This window comes from Sus scrofa, chromosome 8, assembly GCF_054392235.1.
Source record: "Sus scrofa isolate SSC_HxYL_T2T_F1_AM1 chromosome 8, Sscrofa_HxYL_maternal_Yorkshire_Landrace_v2.0, whole genome shotgun sequence".
Classification (NCBI taxonomy): Eukaryota; Metazoa; Chordata; class Mammalia; order Artiodactyla; family Suidae; genus Sus; species Sus scrofa.
Window position 1 is genome coordinate 127,102,585 of NC_139390.1, and position 19,790 is coordinate 127,122,374.

At 42.0% G+C, this 19,790-nt stretch overlaps 1 protein-coding gene across 1 annotated transcript in view; it reads right to left on the reverse strand.

The window, feature by feature from the left end:
- DAPP1 (dual adaptor of phosphotyrosine and 3-phosphoinositides 1) overlaps positions 1-19,790 on the reverse strand; it is a 56,329-nt gene that overhangs the window by 14,015 nt on the left and 22,524 nt on the right. Inside the window, exons 2-3 of the mRNA XM_013979010.3 lie at positions 16,019-16,141; positions 12,111-12,244 (exon numbers count right to left, since the gene is read on the reverse strand). Of these exons, the coding sequence (XP_013834464.2) occupies positions 12,111-12,244; positions 16,019-16,141 (257 nt within the window). The remainder of the gene's footprint in view (positions 1-12,110; positions 12,245-16,018; positions 16,142-19,790) is intronic.

Genomic DNA, 19,790 nt, shown 5'->3' on the forward strand with positions numbered 1-19,790 from the left:
CTGGACAATAGGTTGCATTGTAAAGTCTCTTGTTTTTTCATGGATTCGCTTACTCATTTTCTCAACATTTATCAATACAAACTATGTGCCAGGCATTTAAGCTGGACACTGGAGATGTAAGGCATGACGAGACGGTTTCGGGCTTCCTAGTGCTCAGTCAGGACTAGCAATGAATACAGTCATTTAACTGAACAGGGCCATGAGCCACATGAACCAAACCTGCTGCGAGCCCCAGAGCAGCCCGTCTATGGAATGCTTCAGAAATGCTTTCTTGTGGGGTGGGGTGCAGGTGGGGGGTGGAACCCTGCTAGATCTTAAGCACTAACTGGAGGGCTTCCAGGTAGGCTTTACAAAGGACATGAAAACAAAACTAAGCAAATGTGCCCAAGATAGGAGAATTTATTCCACTGGCCTATTTCTTACTGGTTTCAGAACAACTTGTTATGAAATCAGTGGACCTAAATAATTTGAGCTCATAGCATCTTCTGTACCATCCTCTACCACCCAATTAAGAGCTAAAGGAAATGAAGCCTTTTCTTTTCTTTAGTGAATATAAAGCAAATAGGCTGAGACTCATGTGTGACTACCTTCACATCCGTCCAGAGGAGGAGGGTTGAGACAGAAAAAGGGTTCCCCCCAGGGGCCATGCGTTGGGGGCTTGGGTGAGTCATCCAGAGGGCTGAGCACTTTCAAGTCCACACTCTGACATCTCCCCGTTTGCTAGCTTTCCCTTCCCTCAAGCAGTCAGTCAATCAGAAACCAGAAACTGACTACGAAAGGAGTAATGAAGGGCTTTCTCTCCCTTGCTATGATGGCTTCTTGCTTTTCTATTTCACTAGCATCTTTTATACAGCAGGCCCGGGACTGTATCAGACCCTGGGGGAGATGTAAACAGTTCAGTAATTCACTCAACAAATATTTACTTGGCTCTACTAAGTACAGGCACTTATCTAGACCCTGGGGGTACAACAGCAGACAACGGAGATGAAGCATCTACTTTCAGGGAAGGGGCAACAAAAAAAATTTTGAAAAAAAAAAAAAAAGTCAGGTGAGGCAATTGTTACAAAACCCCTAACAGAGCAAAGTAAAGGAACAGAGTGTGAAAAGGGTGGGATCAGGGGATGGTGGTATTTTATATGGGATCAGGGAAGGCTTCTTTGACCAGGTGAAGGAAAGCTCATAGAAAGTATAGATTTTTAAATTGGGAGTAAGAGAGAGATGACAAGGAAAGAAAAATACCTCTTTAGCAGTTGAAACTAATAATGATATTGATAAACCTAGAAACAAAGCAAAAACCTTTCTATAAGGCTTGAGTACACACAATGTACCAAGTGCAAAAATAGAACCTCAGCTTCCGATAACCTGGGCCCAGATAACGCTCTGCTGTAAAGTGAAAAGGGCACTGAGCAGGGCCAAAGAGGGGCTCCCATCTTGGCCCCAGAAAATAACGGCCTCCTCCTCCTTCTGCACCCAGTTCACCCCAGGAGCACTGGCATCACAATGAAAGATGGCTTTTGCAGTTACCAGGGGCCCCAGTCCCGCCCTTGTACATTGTGGGTGCTCCCTTTTGTCAGTGCGATTTCTTTCATGAGAACAGATCCACTCATATCAGGACATGAGGCCAGTTACAGTTTTCACAGTCATAATGAAAGCAGCAACACCTAAATCAAGAGCAGCCGTTGTGCAGGCTCCGGGGCTGTGGGGATGCAGCTGTGACCTGGCAGATGCTTGGTGAATTCTGGGCTGGCTTCTCAGTGACCTACCCCAGAGAGACACCTCCTGGCAGTCACCCTGGCATCATGGAAAGAGCTACCATGGCCACTCAGCACTGTTAACTTTTGATATTCTACGCTAAGCTTCTGTTTCCTCCTCTGACAAGTGAGAAGTACCCTTTCTTCATGAAGCTGTCTGAAGCACCAAATAAAGAAGTGTTTGTGAAAGGATTATAAAAATGTTAGATGTGGTCATGCTTTGATATAGAGTATTTTAAAATTCTGAAGTGAAATTCCAATGATCACCATCTTTGGGAATGGGGATTTTAAAATGTTTAGTTACAAAAGACCTATGTGACATACAGATGGCCGAGAAGCATATGAAAAACTTGATGTTGCCAATTATTAGAGAAATGCAAATCAAAACTATAATGAGGTTTCACTTCACACCAGTCAGAACGGCCACCATTAAAAGTTCCACAAATTACAAATGGAGAAAAGGGAACCTTTCTACACTACTGATGAGAATGTAAATTAGTGCAGCCACTATGGAGAATGGTATGGAGGTTCCTTAAAAAATTAAAACTAGAGTTACCGTATGATCCTGCAATCCCACTCTTGGGCATATATCTGGAGAAAACTAATTCTAAAAGATGCATGACCCCAATGTTCACTACTGCACTATTTATACTAACAAAGACATGGGCGCAATCTAAATATCCACCAACAGAGGAAGGGATAAATAAAATGTGGTATATTTAAGGAGTTCCCGTCCTGGCACAGTGGAAAAGAATTTGACTATGAACCATGAGGTTGCAGGTTCGATCACTGGCCTCACTCAGGGGGTTAAGGATCCAGAATTGCTGTGAGCTGTGGTGTGGGTCAAAGACTTGCCTCGGATCTGGCATTGCTGTGGCTGCGGTTTAGGCCACCAGCTGTAGCTCCAATTAGACCCCTAGCCTGGGAACCTCCATATGCCACAAGTGTGGCCCTGAAAAGACAAAAAAAAAAAAAAAAAAAAAAAGAAAATGTGGTATATTTAGACAATGGAATATTATTCAGCCATATAAAAGAACGAAATAATGTCGTTTGTAGCAACATGGATGGACCAGAGATTATTGCATTAAGTGAAGTCAGTCAGACAAAGATAAATATCATATGATACTCCTTACGTGTAGAATCTTAAAAAATGATACAAATGAATTTATTTACAAAATGGATACAGATTCACAGACATAGAAAACAAACTTATGGTTACCAAAGGGGATAGGAGGGCACAGGGCAGGAGAGAAAGAAATTAAGAGTTTGGGATTAACATATACCCACTACTACATATAAAATAGGTAGCAGGACTTACTGTATAGCACAGGGAACTATACTCAATATCTACTAATAACTTCTAATGGAAAAGAATCAAAAAGGTATATATGCATATATATATGTTTATATATATATATACACACACACGTATATAACTGAATTACTTGGCTGTACACTTGAAACTACACTTCAATGAAAAAAAATCTATGTGTAATGTTGTGCTAAGAATAAAAATGGCAGTCACCTATCAGTCACCGACTACAGCACTAAGACAAACCAGTGCCACTTAAACACTTTCATCTGACAGTGGAGAACAGAGAGACTAGAGCTCGGGACTCAAGGCAGCTCACAAATTAGGAAAAATGTAAAATCTTGGGCTTCATCTTCAAATTGGATGCTAAGTTATCATCCTATCTCATATGCTTGGTATAAAAACAATATTTTAGATGACGCTCTAGACAGATCCGTCTGGTCAATCCTCTGTCCTTTTGCATAGAACCAGGACAGCCCAGGCACATGCCGACCTGTACTAATTTCCTTTGGCTGCTGCAACAAATTGTTACAAATGTAGTGACTTGAAATAGCTCCAATAGAACTTCTGGTTCTGGAGGTCAGAAGTCTGAAATGGGGTCTCACAAATCTAAAATGAAGGTACTGGCAAGGCTGCTTTCCTTCTGGAGGCTCTAGGGGACCATCCATCCCCTTGCCTTTTCTGCTTCTGGAAGCTGCCCACAATTCTTGACAGAGGGCCCCATCCTTCATCTTCAAAGCCAGTCGCTGGGGGGTAAGTCCTCATGCTGCTCTCTCTCCAGTTCTCTCTGCTGTCTCTATCTTTCACGTATAAGGACCCTTGTGATTACAGTGGGTGCACCTGGACAATCCAGGCTCATCTCCCCATCTCAGAGTCAGTCAACTGGTAGCCTCAATTCTATCTGCAAACTTAATTCCCTCTTGCCATGTAACGTAACAGTCACATTTCCAAGGAGCCATGTGAGCAACTTTTGGCGGGAGTATCATTATCCTGCTTACCACTGCATCAGTGTCTCAGAGCTAAGCACAGCCACAGGGGCCTGTTATGCTTCAGTGGAAGGACCTCTGGGCCAGGCCACCCGGTAGTATAAAGCCCTTGCCTGTCCAACAAATACATTTCTGACCCCTGTGAGTCCCTTCAGAGCAAGTATGGGGACAAATTTATCTTTGTATCCCTACCTCCTGATAGAGTTTCTGACATAGTAAAGGCTTCATGAGTGAGTAAGTGAATGCCACTCTAATTTGGGTTTAAGTCAAGAAGAGCCCAAGAAGAACCAGCCTCCCAGGTCCACAATTACCCTGGCCTGGGACAAGGACAGGATGGCACAAGTTGGGCTCTCCGAATCTCCATTGGTGGGACCTGAATTTTATTTTGAAAACTTCTTCTAAAGTTAAACCCACAACAGCTAAACAAAAGTAAATGATATTGAATCAACCAGGAAAGCAGAATCAATTATAGTCAACTAATAAAACCATGAATGGTAGGAAAAAAAAAAAAAGCCGAACTGGGAGTTCCCATCATGGCTCAATGGAAAATGAATCTGACTAGCATCCATGAGGCTGTGGGTTTGATCCTTAACCTCACTCAGGAGGTTAAGGATTTCATGTTGCTGGGCGCTATGGTGTAGGCTGCAGATGCAACTTGGATCTGGTGTTGCTGTGGCTATGGTATAGGCCAGGGGCTACCGTTCTGATTCGACCCCTAGCTTGGGAACCTCCCTAACCTGGGGTTCAGCCCTAAAAAGAAAAAAAAAAAAAAGCCAAGCTACTTATAAAATGGTAACTTCCACTGATAAACATCTGGCCTCCTTAGCTGACCATTCTGCCCAAGGAAAGACCAATATATAGACTCGTGGGTGTGGCTGCTAGGCTTACAATGATTTCCCCTTTTGTAGAGATTGTTCCATCCTCTTGCACAGAGGTGGACCCCCACAGACCCTGGCCCTCCCCACAAACACCTAACTGGACACACTCACTGGACTGGCCCAGGGATCTACTTAGTCACATCTCTGGAGAGAAGGTGCATTAACTTCAGTTTCTGAGTTCATGAAGCAGACTGTTTCCTGCCTTTGATATGAAAGCTGGTTTCAGAAACGCTCAGTGCAGGTACATTATTGAGATGATCAGAGAAGAATGAAAGCAAGCACTTCAATTTGCAGAAATCTTCAAAGTTACTAATGATCACTGGGGCTGATTTCTGATAGTCTCTTGTTGTTAACTTGCCCTTAAATTCTGAGTGGGAATACAAATACCCTTCAAAAAACTTTCACCTTTCTCCCTGTATCCTTCTTCTAAAAAAAAAAAAAAAATCAGTTAGCCAGGATTAGTTTTTGTCATCTGCAATTGAAAGAAATTTATCTAATGTAGCTGCCACAGACTCATTCCATTCAAGGTTCAAGGCAGTGCATTGGCTCCCTAAGAAAGGAACTCTAGGTTAGTGATATTCAGACTAGATTAACTCCAAGACTTGGTTGGAAGTTTCAGATAAAAGACAACAGGCGACAGGGGCCGGTAGAAGGAAAGACAGACCTACAATCACTGGTTGGAGCCTTGCTTGTAAGTTTCACTTCAGTTTCTGAACTACATGAAGGGGACTGTTATTTCCTGCCTTTGACATGAAGCCTGGCATCAGAAACACTTGGTGGAGGTGCATTTCTGAGGTAATCAGAGCAGGACCAAGGCAGGTAATTTCAGTTTTCTTTGGCTAAACTGTAACTTATGGGACACTTGTGTGTAATACTAGGAAATCCCTTTTTTTTTTTTTTTTGGCTGCACTTGTGGCATGCAGAAGTTCCCAGACCAGGCCAGGGTTGGAACCCATAACACAGCACTGACCCGAGCTGCCGCAGTGACAGTGCTGGGTCCTTCACCCGTTGAGCCACAAGACTGGGAAATTGGTTCGATATCTAAAATAGAGTGTAGTACAGGGCACACATAGCTCCTAAAAAGGAAACTTGTGTTCAGAATATTTCTTTTATGCACTAAATAGACAGTGTTTACTCATCAGTTTCCCTGGTAGACTGTAAGATGTTTGAAGGTAAGGATGCTATCAGTTTTATCACTCTATTATCAGTGGCCAACAATGTCCAGCTCATAGTCAGCACTCTATACATACTTACTAGTTATGAGTTAAAATAAGATCATACCCATACATATTTTATTATTGCCCTCAGGTTCAGAAAACAAGCTTTCCAAATGGTGCATGCATGCTAGGTTCCTCTGTCTCCTCCTGCCAATGGAAAGTGACTTTCTGAGGGGCAGGCTATAGAAATATTCAAAATCTTTCTCTTTTCTTCTTCGCTACCTGCTCTGCAAATGGACTTGAACTCATCACGAAATGGTGCTTGTAAAACCACATGCAGTTACATATGAAGGGGATTTAATATCCAATTTCTAGTCTCTCAGGGGGCAACACACTGAGGTAGGAGAAGCAGACCAGTCAGCCAGGGCAGGAGAATATTCTATTAAAACATCCAAGTCAATTCGGGTCACTTTTTATTTTTAGGGCCTCACCTATGGCATATGGAGGTTCCCAGGCTAGGAGTCGAATCAGAGCTGTAGCTGCCTGCCTACACCACAGCAACATCAGATCCTAGCCATGTCTGTGACCTACACCACAGCTCATGGCAATGCTGGATCCTTAACACACTGAGTGAGGCCAGGATCGAAACTGCCTCATGGATACTAGCCAGATTCGTTTCCACTGAGCCATGACAGGAACTCCTCGGGTCACTTTTTTTTTGAGTAGTAGATTCTACCGTTCAAATGAATAAACTATGGAATTGGCTTAAAATTTGGAGAAGACATCACCAACATTTGATAAACAAAACCAATCATCCCTAAACCAACTCTTCATGATATGCCAAAGAATATATAGTTCCAGCATATAATACGATGGAATGAATTACCATAAAAGGCTTCATTAAATAATAGTAATAATGATTATTTACGCCATGCTAAGAGTCATTCTAAGTATCCTACATGCCTAATCTCATTCAGTCTTCATAGCAAGTCATTAAGGTATTAACTATTACCATCAGCTCAATTTTACACGATGATGAAACTGAAGCTCAGAGAGGATATATAACTTGCCTAAGAACAGACAGCTGTTTTATGGCAAAGGCTGGACTTTCACTTATTTACTCATTATATCATGTTTTTCCCAACCTTTGTGATAATCACCACCATGGAAATGCTCTATGACATGTGCAATATACTCTGACTATTGTGGGCAAGAGATCACACGTATAAATCAAAATTTAAAGAAATTTTTTTTTTGTCTTTTTTAGGGCCACACCTGAGACCTATGTAAGTTCCCAGGCTAGGGGTCAAATTGGACCTATAGCTGCTGGCCTACTCCACAGCCATAGCAACACCAGATCTGAAACTTGACTACAACCTACACCACAGCTCACAGCAACACCAGATCCTTAACCCACTGAGCGGAGCCAGAGGTTGAACTTGTGTCCTTATGGATATTAGTCAGGTTCATGACCACTGAGCCACAATGGGAACTCCATGAAATGGATTCTTTAAAAGGGTCTGTTGTTGCCACAGCTGTGGCATAGGTCAAAGCAGCAGCTCAGATTCAATCTCTTGCCAGGGAACTTTTTATGGGTGGGCCATAAAAAAAAAGAGAGACAGAGACAGGGACAGAGAGCTTGAGGAAAGGAGTTGTGAGGTTTTGCTTCAGTGTTTCTCAGCAGGGCTCAATTTATTCATTTGCAAAGGAGAAATTAAACAGTCTCTGAGCTCCTAACATTCTGTAAATCTAGTTAAACTCACAGGCCCATCTGAAGGGCACTGAATATTAGGGTGCTTTGTAACCAAATAGTCTTCCTGTTTCTGCAAATGTGTAATATTCATTTGATATTCTACTCCTGACGTCATTTTATTTTTACCTCTATTTTTCTTTTCCTCCACCTTCTCTTCAAACTTTAAACTTTATTTTACATTATCATATTTTTAGAGGCTGTTTTATATCTTTCTGGAGAGGCATGAATGAGATGGGGCTAAGTATTTCAGGGATGTTTTCTAGCCAACCTTCTTATCTTTTACAATTTCCTCTAATATAATTTCTCCAATGGCAATTCATGTAAATAAAATAAGAAGAGCAATCAACACAAAGACAGAAGTTCAAATTGCATCACATTCTTTAGAATAATTGCTTTATATCACATACCAAAAATATTATTATAGGCTTTAAAGAGAATGAGGGGTAGGACTAAAATGTGTGGTGTAGCCCTGCCATATCCTACGAACATTCTCTTATATCACCTGGCAGGGATTCTTCCCATCCAAGTCCATTTAGGCCAGGCTGTGCTGTTGTAATACTGTGTGTCGCAGTGTCCCTGTGACACCAGTTTCAGGAAACAGCAAGTGAATGGACAGCACACGCTTTAGAACCAGATTAGACTGTGTTCCAATCTTGGCTCTGATGCTTTCTAGGTGTGCACGCTTGGGCAAATAATTAAAATCTCCTATTCTTTTAATTTCCTCACCTCAAAATGGGAGAGCTTTACACATTAAGGCAGGTGGTCCAGAAGATTAAATAACTTGAAATATGTGAAAATATCTAATAGAGTATAGGCAACTTAGTACAACTCCACAAAAGTTGATTTCATCCCTTCCTTGCTTTTTTCCTTTTTCAAACACACCTTCTCTTCAAACTGAAATTTTATATTTCACCAACACGAAATAAAGATGTGACTCCTGGTTGTGGTTTGGCAACATTCCAAGTTGTTACCAATTATTTTAAGATGTGTTCACATACTTCTCAAATTAAATTTTGAACTTATTTTAAAATGTCACCCAGGTAAAACAGCTGGCATCGCAAAATAAAATAATAGCAACCGTAGCAGTTACCGAATGGTTGGGAATCCCCATATTAAAACAAAAAGAGAAGTGGAAATTTGACATTTAAGAAAGAACCAGATAGGATCTTCAAAACTGAGAACTAAATACTATAAAGGGTAAGCACAAACACGGCACTTGACTTTTATTTTTTTCATGCTACTTACGTGATTAAAGTCACAACACAATAATTCCTATAATAAACTGTACATGACAATTTCATGTACAAAAGTACCACAATATAAAGAAAAGGTAATGGGAAAGGCAATTTTTAAAAATAGTATTTGGACATTTAAGCATTAAAGATAATGCTGTCTACATTTCCCAAAACTATATATATGAAACTATAAACACGGGAGGATACCGTAAAAGATTAATAATGGGCCAAACATATCCTTACTAAAAAAAGTCATAAATTTCCAAGTGCATTTAAGTTGAACTTGAATTCTAAACATGAATGAAAGTTTTACATAACATCCTACGTAACTATTACAAATGAAAAGCAGAGTCTGAATTTAATCTATATTGAGCATACATACAGCACACATCATAATTTTCGAACTATGCTTTATATAGACTGTAGAAGTAAAAACTGTTAGTAGTTGGCTACTTGTGCTGTTGCCACAAAGCCTTTACTCTGGGGCAGTCTTAGGTGATCCTTTTGCCTAGTGACTGGATAAGCGCCAGAAAGGTTCAACAAAAAAGTACTTTGATCTCAAAGAAGATGTGGGACACACACACACACACACACAGTGGCATACGAATCAGCCGTGAAAAATGAAATCTTGCCATTTTCAGTAAAATGGATGGATATGGAGGGCATTATGCTAAATGAAATAAGTCAGATAGAAAAAGACAAATGTTGTATATCGCTTATTTGTGGAATTTAAAAAATACAATAAACTAGTGAATGTAATAAAAAAGAAGCAAATTCACAATTACAGCAGACAAACTAACAGTTACCAGTGGGGAGAGGAAAAGGAGGGCAATTTGGGGTAAGGGGGTGGGAGGCACAAACTACCATGTATAAAACAAATTACAAGGATATATGGTACAGCACAGGGAATATAGCCAATATTTTATAATAATTGTAAATGGAGTAAAATCTTTAAAAATTGTGCCACTCTATGATATACTCTGTAACTTGTATAATACAAATCAACTATACTTCAATTTGAAAAAATAACAAAAAAAAATTTAAAGAGAAGTTTTGAAAGATACTGGTAGGCAGAATATGTACATTTTCCTAACTTGGATAAAGCCCAGAGAATGACAAAGTAGATCAAAAAGAAAGTCTAAAAGACAAATACCATATGATATCACTTATAACTTGAATCTAACATCCAGCACAAATGAACATCTCCACAGAAAAGAAAATCATGGACTTGGAAAATAGACTTGTGGCTGCCTGATGGGAGAGGGAGGAAGCGAGAGGGATGGGGAGTTTGAGCTTATCAGACACAACTTGGAATAGATTTACAAGGAGATCCTGCTGAGTAGCATTGAGAACTATATCTAGATACTCATATTGCAACAAAACACAGGTGGGGGGGGGGAAATGTATACATGTAAGGATAACTGGATCCCCTTGCTGTACAGCGGGAAAAAAAATAAATTATAAAAAAGAAAAAGGAAAGAAAGTCTAGGGGGAGAGTTTAAAAGAAGGGAGCTGACTTTGCTTGGAGAGAAAAGAGGACGTCAAAGAGTAACAATTATAATGGCTTTGAGAGATGCAAAGAGTTGCAACTCATAGTCATCCACTAATTCATTCACTCACCCAAAGCCCCACCGCACTGTACCAGGAGCTGCGGGACAGAGTCCTTGGCCTCAATGTCTCCCTCCGTTGCCAGTGACCAAGAATTGAACAAAGATGAGTGTAGGGTGCAATGTAAGCAGGAAATAAGTCTGAAGGGAAGGGGTTGAGAAATGGAAATGCTTGCCGAGGCCAAAGTAGCTGTGGAAATAAATTCATCCCTCTTGTCCTCTGTTTTAAGAGAACTACTTCTGGTTAAATGGGAAAGTAATTTTCAGGGTTGATCAGGAGAATTTCTACCAGAAAAAAAGAAAAAAAAATGATAGCTTCAATTTTATGGTTTGGAATATTCTATTAAAGACCTTGTATGGTCGGTAAAATAAAGTAAGGCAACCATTTAGAGGTTTCCACTCTGCTTTTTGTCTCTCCTTGACACTGCGCGATTCATACCAGGGTCTATTCAGGCCATATAAGTAGCAGAAAAGGAAATGGCAGTGATGACATCTCTCCCCAGCGTGGTTAACAAAAAGCCCGATGACCAAGTTTACCATGAAAAAAATGAGTGTGCACAAATTCACAGCTACTGTGTCATTAAGGCTTGAGCTTGGTTCTTGGAATTGCTCACCTTTCAGTTAACTGAGAATTATCATCATTTAGGATATATAAAATTGTGATTCTGTATCACAAATACAGGGGTAATCCTTAACTTGCTTTATTTAAACAGTATATACAAATGAGTTAGATAATTCAAATACTAAGACAGTGCATTTGTTTTGTAATTTGACTATGCTGGTTTGACTCTAACCACCCAAAAAGTAAATTTCAAACATTTCAGCCATCCTTAGGTCCCATTTAAAACTTATAAAAAACCAAGACAAGAGAAACAGAATTTTTTGATGAAATTAAAGAATTGCTCAGGAGAGCAATTTCTAGTCAGCACTTTCATATCAATGATCTTTGGGAAACTAAGCATGAATTTCATTTTTAAAAATGTTCAAAATGATAATTTTGGGGTCTCCTTGATATGCAAACTGCCTGTACCTAAACTTATAAGGAATCAAAAAGTTGTTCTTTCCCTTGATCTTTGTTTATTGTATATATCATTACAAAACAAATCAAACATATTAAAGAAATATATGCTTTTAATCAATCCATGAAACAACACATTTGGAGAAAAACATCTATTTTGTATAAAGCACATTGTTTTCTCCTAAAGATAATACTGAGATACTGAAAAACATACATATATACTTATCTACTGAAGTATTTATAATTTATTAGTGTAGCATATGGCACAGTAATTGCTAAAATGTTTTTAAACATATCCAATTGCATATGATATGCACATAATTCAACAGAATAAACAATAATTGAAATCTGCTCTGACTCATCTCCATCCCGAAACAATGTCTCACAGGTCAAGTTATCTGTTCATAGCTTACCTGTCTCACTTCCAATCAGAGGCTGATTTGCAAAATGCTTGACAAAATCCTTCACAGATGAGAATTCATTAAAACCAAATTTAAGTGAATAGCCAGTATATTCAACATGAAAGTGTTTGACAGAGTCTTTGGCTCTGAAAAGGGAAAAAAAAAGTTTAACGTTATTTAACAAACACATGCCTTTTTTGAAGGGAAATATAACCTTAGGCATTAACATTAACCATGAAATCCTTCTGAAAACTGAGTTATGACACAATCACTGAAACCACTGGCATTTAAAGAACAGCCCTGGTTTCTTCAGGCAGAGCATGCTCTTCTCAATTTTTCACTCTAATAGAAGAACAAAGAGACAGTGCTCTTAACAAGAGACAATGTACTCTCTGACTTACTGAATGAGTCCTTGGACATTAATCCCTTAAGAGGCATGAGTTTAAGAAGGGCAGGTCAGTTCTTCCCCAAATTCTCCTCTATTCTTGGCACTCCCTTCTTACTTGTTTGAGAGTCTGTTTAAATTCTGCTTCTGTCACTTAACTGGTTATGAGAACGCAGCTCTTTTCCTCTCATGTCTAATTCCACTGCCTGCTAAATTAAGTAGTGTCAAATTTCCTACATTGTCATTCTCTACCTCAGTTTTGGAGTAATGCAGAAGATACATATTTTATATATTATAATGTATATTTGCCGAATGTATACACACACACATAATTGATTTAACCCTATCCTATCTCTCTATTCTCTCTTCCACTATTCCTCTCTTGCAGGGCATGCTCCACCTTTAGCAAGGATCTGAAATCAGAATCACCTGGCGCGCCCAGGTTTTAGGGTCCTACCTCCTGAATTCCTGGTTCAGTAGGTCCCAGGCGGGCCCTGAGATCTGTATTCCTAACATGCTCTTAGGTGCTGCTACTGGGCTGGGGACCACATCTTGGGAAATGCTGTAGTCCAGCAGGACTTAGTATTTTCCTAAGAGTGTCTGCCTTTGTCCCTTGGCTGGTACATTGCCCATTGCCCACGGCTTCTTCCCCTTTCTGATTGTCAGTTCAAATGTCACCTACCCTGTCAAGTATTGTGTGACACTTCCAGTGGGAGTTATGTGCATTTTCTCTTCTAGACAACCCGAGACCTTACCTTGTCTGCTGGCATGTCATTCGCAGCACTTGACTTTGTAGTGAGGTGTTTTTATATGGGCTCATTGCCCCTGTGAGGCTATACTTCCTGAAGACAAGGTTTTTGAATCTTATACAACACTTATCAAACTGGTTGGCATGGAGTAGATGCTCTGAATTATTTATTACTAAGGAAGCAAATGAACAAATGGATAAAAACTGTAATTCTCCTCAGCTGGTCTGTGGTTCCTCTCCTTTTTGCTGCTGTTATTTTTTTTTAAAGCAATTCCAAGTGCTTGTAATGGAAATGAATAATTTCTATTTTAAATTTTTATACAGATGTAACATATATGGCATCTCTTTGTAAGGAGCTTGTGATCTAGTGGTTCAGGTGAGACACACTGAAGTGAAAAGTAAACATTCTTTGACTCAGTAACTCCACAGCTTTGTTTGAAATTTTTGGGAAATCCATGCAATGAAGGATCAACAGTTTAACCACTTAATGAAATTTTAACATTTGCTGTTGATCAAAGAAATCACAACTCCTGCTTCCACCCAAACAGAATTCCATTTTTGATTAATAATTTTTCCAAAAATGCTGTTTAGAAATTTTTTACACAAAACATAGTAGAGTAACATGGACAATGTTAATGTGTTTCTTCCTCTGTGACCCTCTAATTTACACTGTTACTCTCCCCCTACCTCCTCCTTTACCGTAGCCTGGAGACTTGCACTGTTTCAGAAAGGAAGGTGTGTCAGATGGCATTCTAACCTGGCTCCTGGATTCTCAGCCCCTGGAGCACACACATCTTCTCCTGAATATTCATTAAAATGATAATGTAGATGCTGCTGTGCAGGAATCTGCAGGCTAATGAAGGTCTTAAGTCAATTCACCCTAAAGGAGGGAAGGTATTTGGATGGGCAGGACTGCATCTCATGCACCTGGTAAAAGCAGAGCCTTTTCTCTGGCTGGTTGCAGAAGAGGAGACCACAGAGACCCACTGAGCCTGGCCTAGAAGACAGCAAACATCCCTGCTGTGAATTTCCTGTGGGGCCGCTTGGCAAGGAACCACAGGTAGCCTTTAAGAGTTGAGCCAGGAGTTCCCGTCGTGGCTCAATGGTTAACGAATCCGATTAGGAACCACGAGGTTGCGGGTTCGGTCCCTGCCCTTGCTCAGTGGCTTAACGATCCGGCATTGCCGTGAGCTGTGGTGTAGGTTGCAGACGCGGCTCGGATCCCTTGTTGCTGTAGTTCTGGCGTAGGCTGGTGACTACGGCTCCGATTGGACCCCTAGCCTGGGAATCTCCATATGCCGCGGGAGCGGCCCAAGAAATAGCAAAAAGACAAAAAAAAAAAAAAAAAAAAAAAAAGAAAGAAAGAGTTGAGCCAGGAAAATGGGAGCTTGGCTCTACAGGAGCAAGGAAATAAGAGGAGAGGAGGAAATGAAGGAAGAGGAGCCTAAGCCCCAGAGGAGCCAGGAGCCAGAGCCTTGGCCAACACCTTTCTATCAGCCTGAGAGAACTCAGAGAATCCTGTCATAGCATGCCTGGGCTTCTGAGTAGAGAAACTGTGAGGTAATCAAGTTATATTGTTTTAAGCCACTAAGTGTTTTGGTAATTTGTTATGGATCATAGAAACCTAATATAGAAGGTCCCAAGCCCAAAGAGACTGTAAGATAATCTGCTAATTAAATGTGTCAAGTCCTGGGTTTTTGAGGTCATAGAAGCCTACCGTCAATTATTTAAAGAAACATCTTGTAGCCCGTTTTCCCCCCATTAAAGGGAAAGGAGGTTAAAAAAAAAAGAAAACCTGTTGCTGAGCTGAAGGGAAAGGAGGATTCAGAGAGAAGGGAATGTAGATGTTGAGCAGAAAAGCCAAGAGCAAACCCTCTTGTGCCAGATCACGAGGCACTGAAACAGGAAGGGAACCTGTGCCTTTCTCTCAAGGGTATATGGAGACACCATCCGCAGGGGAATACAAGAGAAACAAACAAACGAGCAGGACTAAAACGATAATGGCAAGTTTGAGGTTAACGCCTGCACTGCCAAGGGCCATCTTACAGAGTCCTCAGATCTCCAGTCCGACCCAGGGGCAGCTGCTTGTGAACCCAGGACGTGCAACCCGCCGGTGGAAGCCAAGGTGACAGATGCTGACAGATAACCAGTGACGCCCCTGATGGTCAGCGGACCCCTTCTCGAAAAGAGAGACAAGCTAGGAGGAAGCAGATGGGAGAGAAACCCTCAAAGGGCTGAACAATCCCTGTTTGGAGCTGGGCAAACCTGGCAGGGCCTTGATGAACCTACTTAATAGTTGGTGAAATGGAGATTTGAGAAAGAAGGTCCAGTCCATCTGGAGATGAAAAAAGTTGCCCATTGCCTGCTTGAGTTTGCGATGATGAAAGCTGCCCAACCGCAAATCATTTGCTTTTCAGAGGAAGTGAGGAATACTGAAAAGGGCCCCGGACCTCAGGGGTGTGGATTTTGGTGGTGTTTCTAAGCGCTCATTTATTGGAATACACTTTACCACATTGGGTATTTCTTCATCCGTCAAGCAAGCATTTGGGATTAAACAACTCATAAAATCCCCTTCAGTTCTAACATTTCTTGTTCCCCTGCCAGTGGAAAGAGCAAGAACATTTTTCACAGTCTCACCGTTCAGAGCCTGGGGTCCTCAAACCTGCTCATTTCACAGGAAATCAGGAGAATTTGGTCTTGGGACAGTATGAGTGTGATAATGACGTCAGTGCCCGCATAGAGAAGAGGGGGGCCTCGTTGAGTTCATAGAGTCCTTGGGTATCCTACCTCACAGAGAGAGAGTACAGCCCGGTCTTTTCATTGCTGTCCCGCAGAAGGTAGCTCCCGTCACGTCCGTTGGAGAGGAGAAGGGCCTCGGCTGCGTGTCGGGTGAGGTTGCCGTGGTACCACCTGGGGAGGAGAGAGCAGCACTTTCACTTGGGGCCAACCGCAGGGGGGACTCTTCCTGCACTGGGTTTTCCTCTCAGAAATTACCTCAGCATATTCTCCACCCCAGTCACCCCGACACCAAGCTCTTAGCCAAATCATCAAGAAAAAGGAAATGGCCCGGGTGAGGCTAAAGAGGAAAGGAGAGAGTTGGTACAGAGCAGAGTACCATGGGGGAATTCTTTCCAGAAAAGTCCCATGTTGAAGTCCTCAGCCTCAGGACTTCAGAAGGTGGCCTTATTTGGAGACAGGGCCTTTAACAAGTTAGAGTGAGGCTATTAAGGGGGGGCCCTACTGCAACAGGACTGATATCCTCCTGTGAAAAGGGACTTTTGGAGCCAGATGGGCACGACTTGCACACGGGGAGAAGGCCTGTGAATGTGAAGATGGCCACAGCAAGTCCAGGAGGGTGGGCTGGGGCAGGTCCCCCCTTCACAGCCCTCACAAAGAACCAACCCTACTGACACCTTGATTTGGGGTCTCTAGCCTCCAGAACTGTGAGACAATCCATTTCTGCTGTTCAAGCCACCCACTTTATGGTCCTTTGTCGTGGCAGCCCTAGCAAACCAACATAGAACATTACTTTGCAGACAGCAAGTTTTTAAAAGTCCAAGTCAAAAATAACCCTAAGAATAGATTTTGGCCAGTTTTCTCTCTTTCTTCTAGTCTCTCTCTCACATTCTCTTTTGCAAGGGTGGTACCACTTTTCACCGTGTGGAAAAGTACTGTATACCAGAACCCATTGTCATGGGGGAAATGAAGTTGAACACAAGGAAATCAGATATTTCATGCTGAGATGCAAGCCGCATCCAATATGGTTTCAAACTGACAAATATCTGCCAAGCTGGGGAAGTCCCAAGGAGAATCAAATTGATGCATGTATTAAAAAAAAACAAAAACAAAACACCAGAAACACATCAGAAAAGGTATCATATGTTCACAGTAGGAAAAACAACAACAACAACATAATTCAAAGAAAACATAATGAAAATAAAGCTCTCCTTCCCCCTATTAATCCATTTCCCCAGAGGCACGCAGTTTTCCTGGGCTTCCTCCTGAGAGGTATCCTGTGCATCCAGTGGCATTTAGGCATGTCCCCACCCCAGTGCTAAGGAAATAAGAGCATCCCAGGCACTGTTCTGCACCCCACTACTTTTCCCTAATGACAGTTCTTTCTGGTTTTTTTGTTTGTTTGTTTTAATTTAAGGTCTGCACCTGAGGCCAATGGAAGTTCCCAGGCCAGGGACTGAACCTGAGCCACACTGTGACCTGTGCCTCGGCTGCGGCAATGCCAGATCCTTTATCCCCGGATGCCAGGCTGGGGATCAAACCAGTGCCTCTGCAGCCATGCCTCTGCAGCGATCTAAGCCACTGCAGTTGGATCCTTAATCCACTGCACCACAGAGGCACCTCCTCCTGTTCTTTCCCAGGAGTTGGTAGAGATAGCTCAGTGCAGGGATTAGGGCTGTGGGCCCTCGGGTCCGTTTGCCTAAATCCTGATGCAGGTGAAACCTCTTACAGCTGCACAACCTGCGGCAAGTTACATAACCCATCTGAACCTCAGTTTTCTCACCTCTAAAATAGAATTAGTAACAGTTGTACCTTGAGGGCCAAATGTGTAAGTCCTGCTCACATTAACACCCACAAAATGGCCAAAACAAGCTTGGCAAACAGCAGAGCATGAATCACAGGAGGAGAGAGGCGGGATCAACTCCTCCCACAAACACACCAAAAAAAAAAAAAAAAAAAAAAACAACCCCTGATCTACTTGTAGAATGATTCACACAGAACACATACTGAACTGGCAGAAGACCTCAGACCTCCAAAAAAGAGCAAGAAACCCTCCACATAACTGGGCAGAACAAAAGGAAAAAAAGAGAGAGAGAGAGAGAGAAGGAATCGGGACAGGACCAGCACTCTGGAGAGGAAGCTGTGAAGGAGGAAAGGAATCCACACCCTGGGAAGCCACTTAACTGACAGGGAGAACCTTAAAGCCTCGGAGAAAAAGCACAGCAGCTGGACTGAGGAGGGCAAAGCAGAGAGAGCGCTGCACAAACTATCAGGACCACTGCCTCTGGACGCCACAGCCTGAGAGGCTCCGCGTGGGCTGGGCGCTGAGACTCAGGCTGCGGAGGTCAGTTCCCGGGAGAGGACTGGCGTTGGCTGTGTGGAGCCAGCCTGAGGGGCGAGGGAGCCGTGTGCCAGAGCCTGGGAAGCCAGGGAGGCGGGTCTGGGCCCACAGAAGAAGCGAGGCACCATTGCTGGGGAGGGAGAGAGAAGAGGGGCGGGGCCACCGCAGGCACCTCTTTCTCTGCGCATGCGCTGGCGTCTGGGCGGGGCGACTCCTGCGCTACCACAGCAGGTGCAAATGGCTGGAGCCACCTAGGATTCCTGCGGTAGGCACCGCCTGCCACCATCAATGGTACCAAAATAAGAAATTAAAAAGGAGGAACCTCAGTTGATACCGCAGAAATATAAAAAACCGTAAGAGGATACTATGAACAACTATATGCCAACAAATTTGACAACCTAGAAGAAATGGACAGTATAGAAATATACAGCACACCAGAACTGAATCAAGAAGAAATACACCTTGGCGTTCCCACTGTGGCTTAGCGGAAACGAATCTGACTAGCATCCATGAGAACGCAGGTTCTATCCCTGGCCTCGCTCAGTGGGTTAAGGATCCGGCATAGCTGTGAGCTGTGGTGTAGATCACAGATGTGGCTTGGATCTGGCGTTGCTGTGGCTGTGGTGTAGGCTGGCAGCTGTAGCTCCAGTTTGACCCCTAGCCTGGGAACCTCCATGTGCCACCCGTATGACCCTAAAAAAGAAGAAGAAGAAATACACCACTTGAACAGATCGATCACTAGAAATGAAATTGAATATGTAATAAAAATACTCCCTCCAAACAAAAGTCCAGAACCAGATGGCTTCACAGGCAAATTCTATCAAACATACAAAGAATTTATACCCATCCTTCTTAAACTTTTTCAAAAGACTGAAGAAGAAGGAACACTCCCTAAAGACATCTTGTGAAGCCACCATCACCCTAATACCAAAACCAGACAAAGATACTACCAAAAAAAGAGAAAATCATAGGCCAGTATCTTTGATGAATATAAATGCAAAAATTCCCAACAAAATTTTACTCAACCAAATCCAGTAACACATAAAAAAGATCATACACCTGGACTAAATGGGATTCATCCCAAGTTCACAAGGATGGTTCAACATATGGAAAATCAATGTCATACACCACAAACAAAAGTCAAAAACCACACGGTCGGTCATCTCAATAGATGCAGAAAAAGCATTTGACAAAAATCTAACATCCATTCATGATGGAAACTCTTACCAAAGGGCTATAGAGGGAACATATCTCAACATAATAAAAGCCATTTATGACAAACCTACAGCAAATAAAATACTCAACAAAAAAAAAGCTGAAAGCCTCCCTGCTAAAATCTGGAACAAGATGAGTATGACCACTTTCACCACTTTTATTCAATATAGTATTGGAAGTCCTAGGCACAGCAATCAGATAAGCAAAATAAATAAAAGGCATCCAAATTGGAAGAGAAGAGGTAAAATTGTCACTATATAAGCAGAT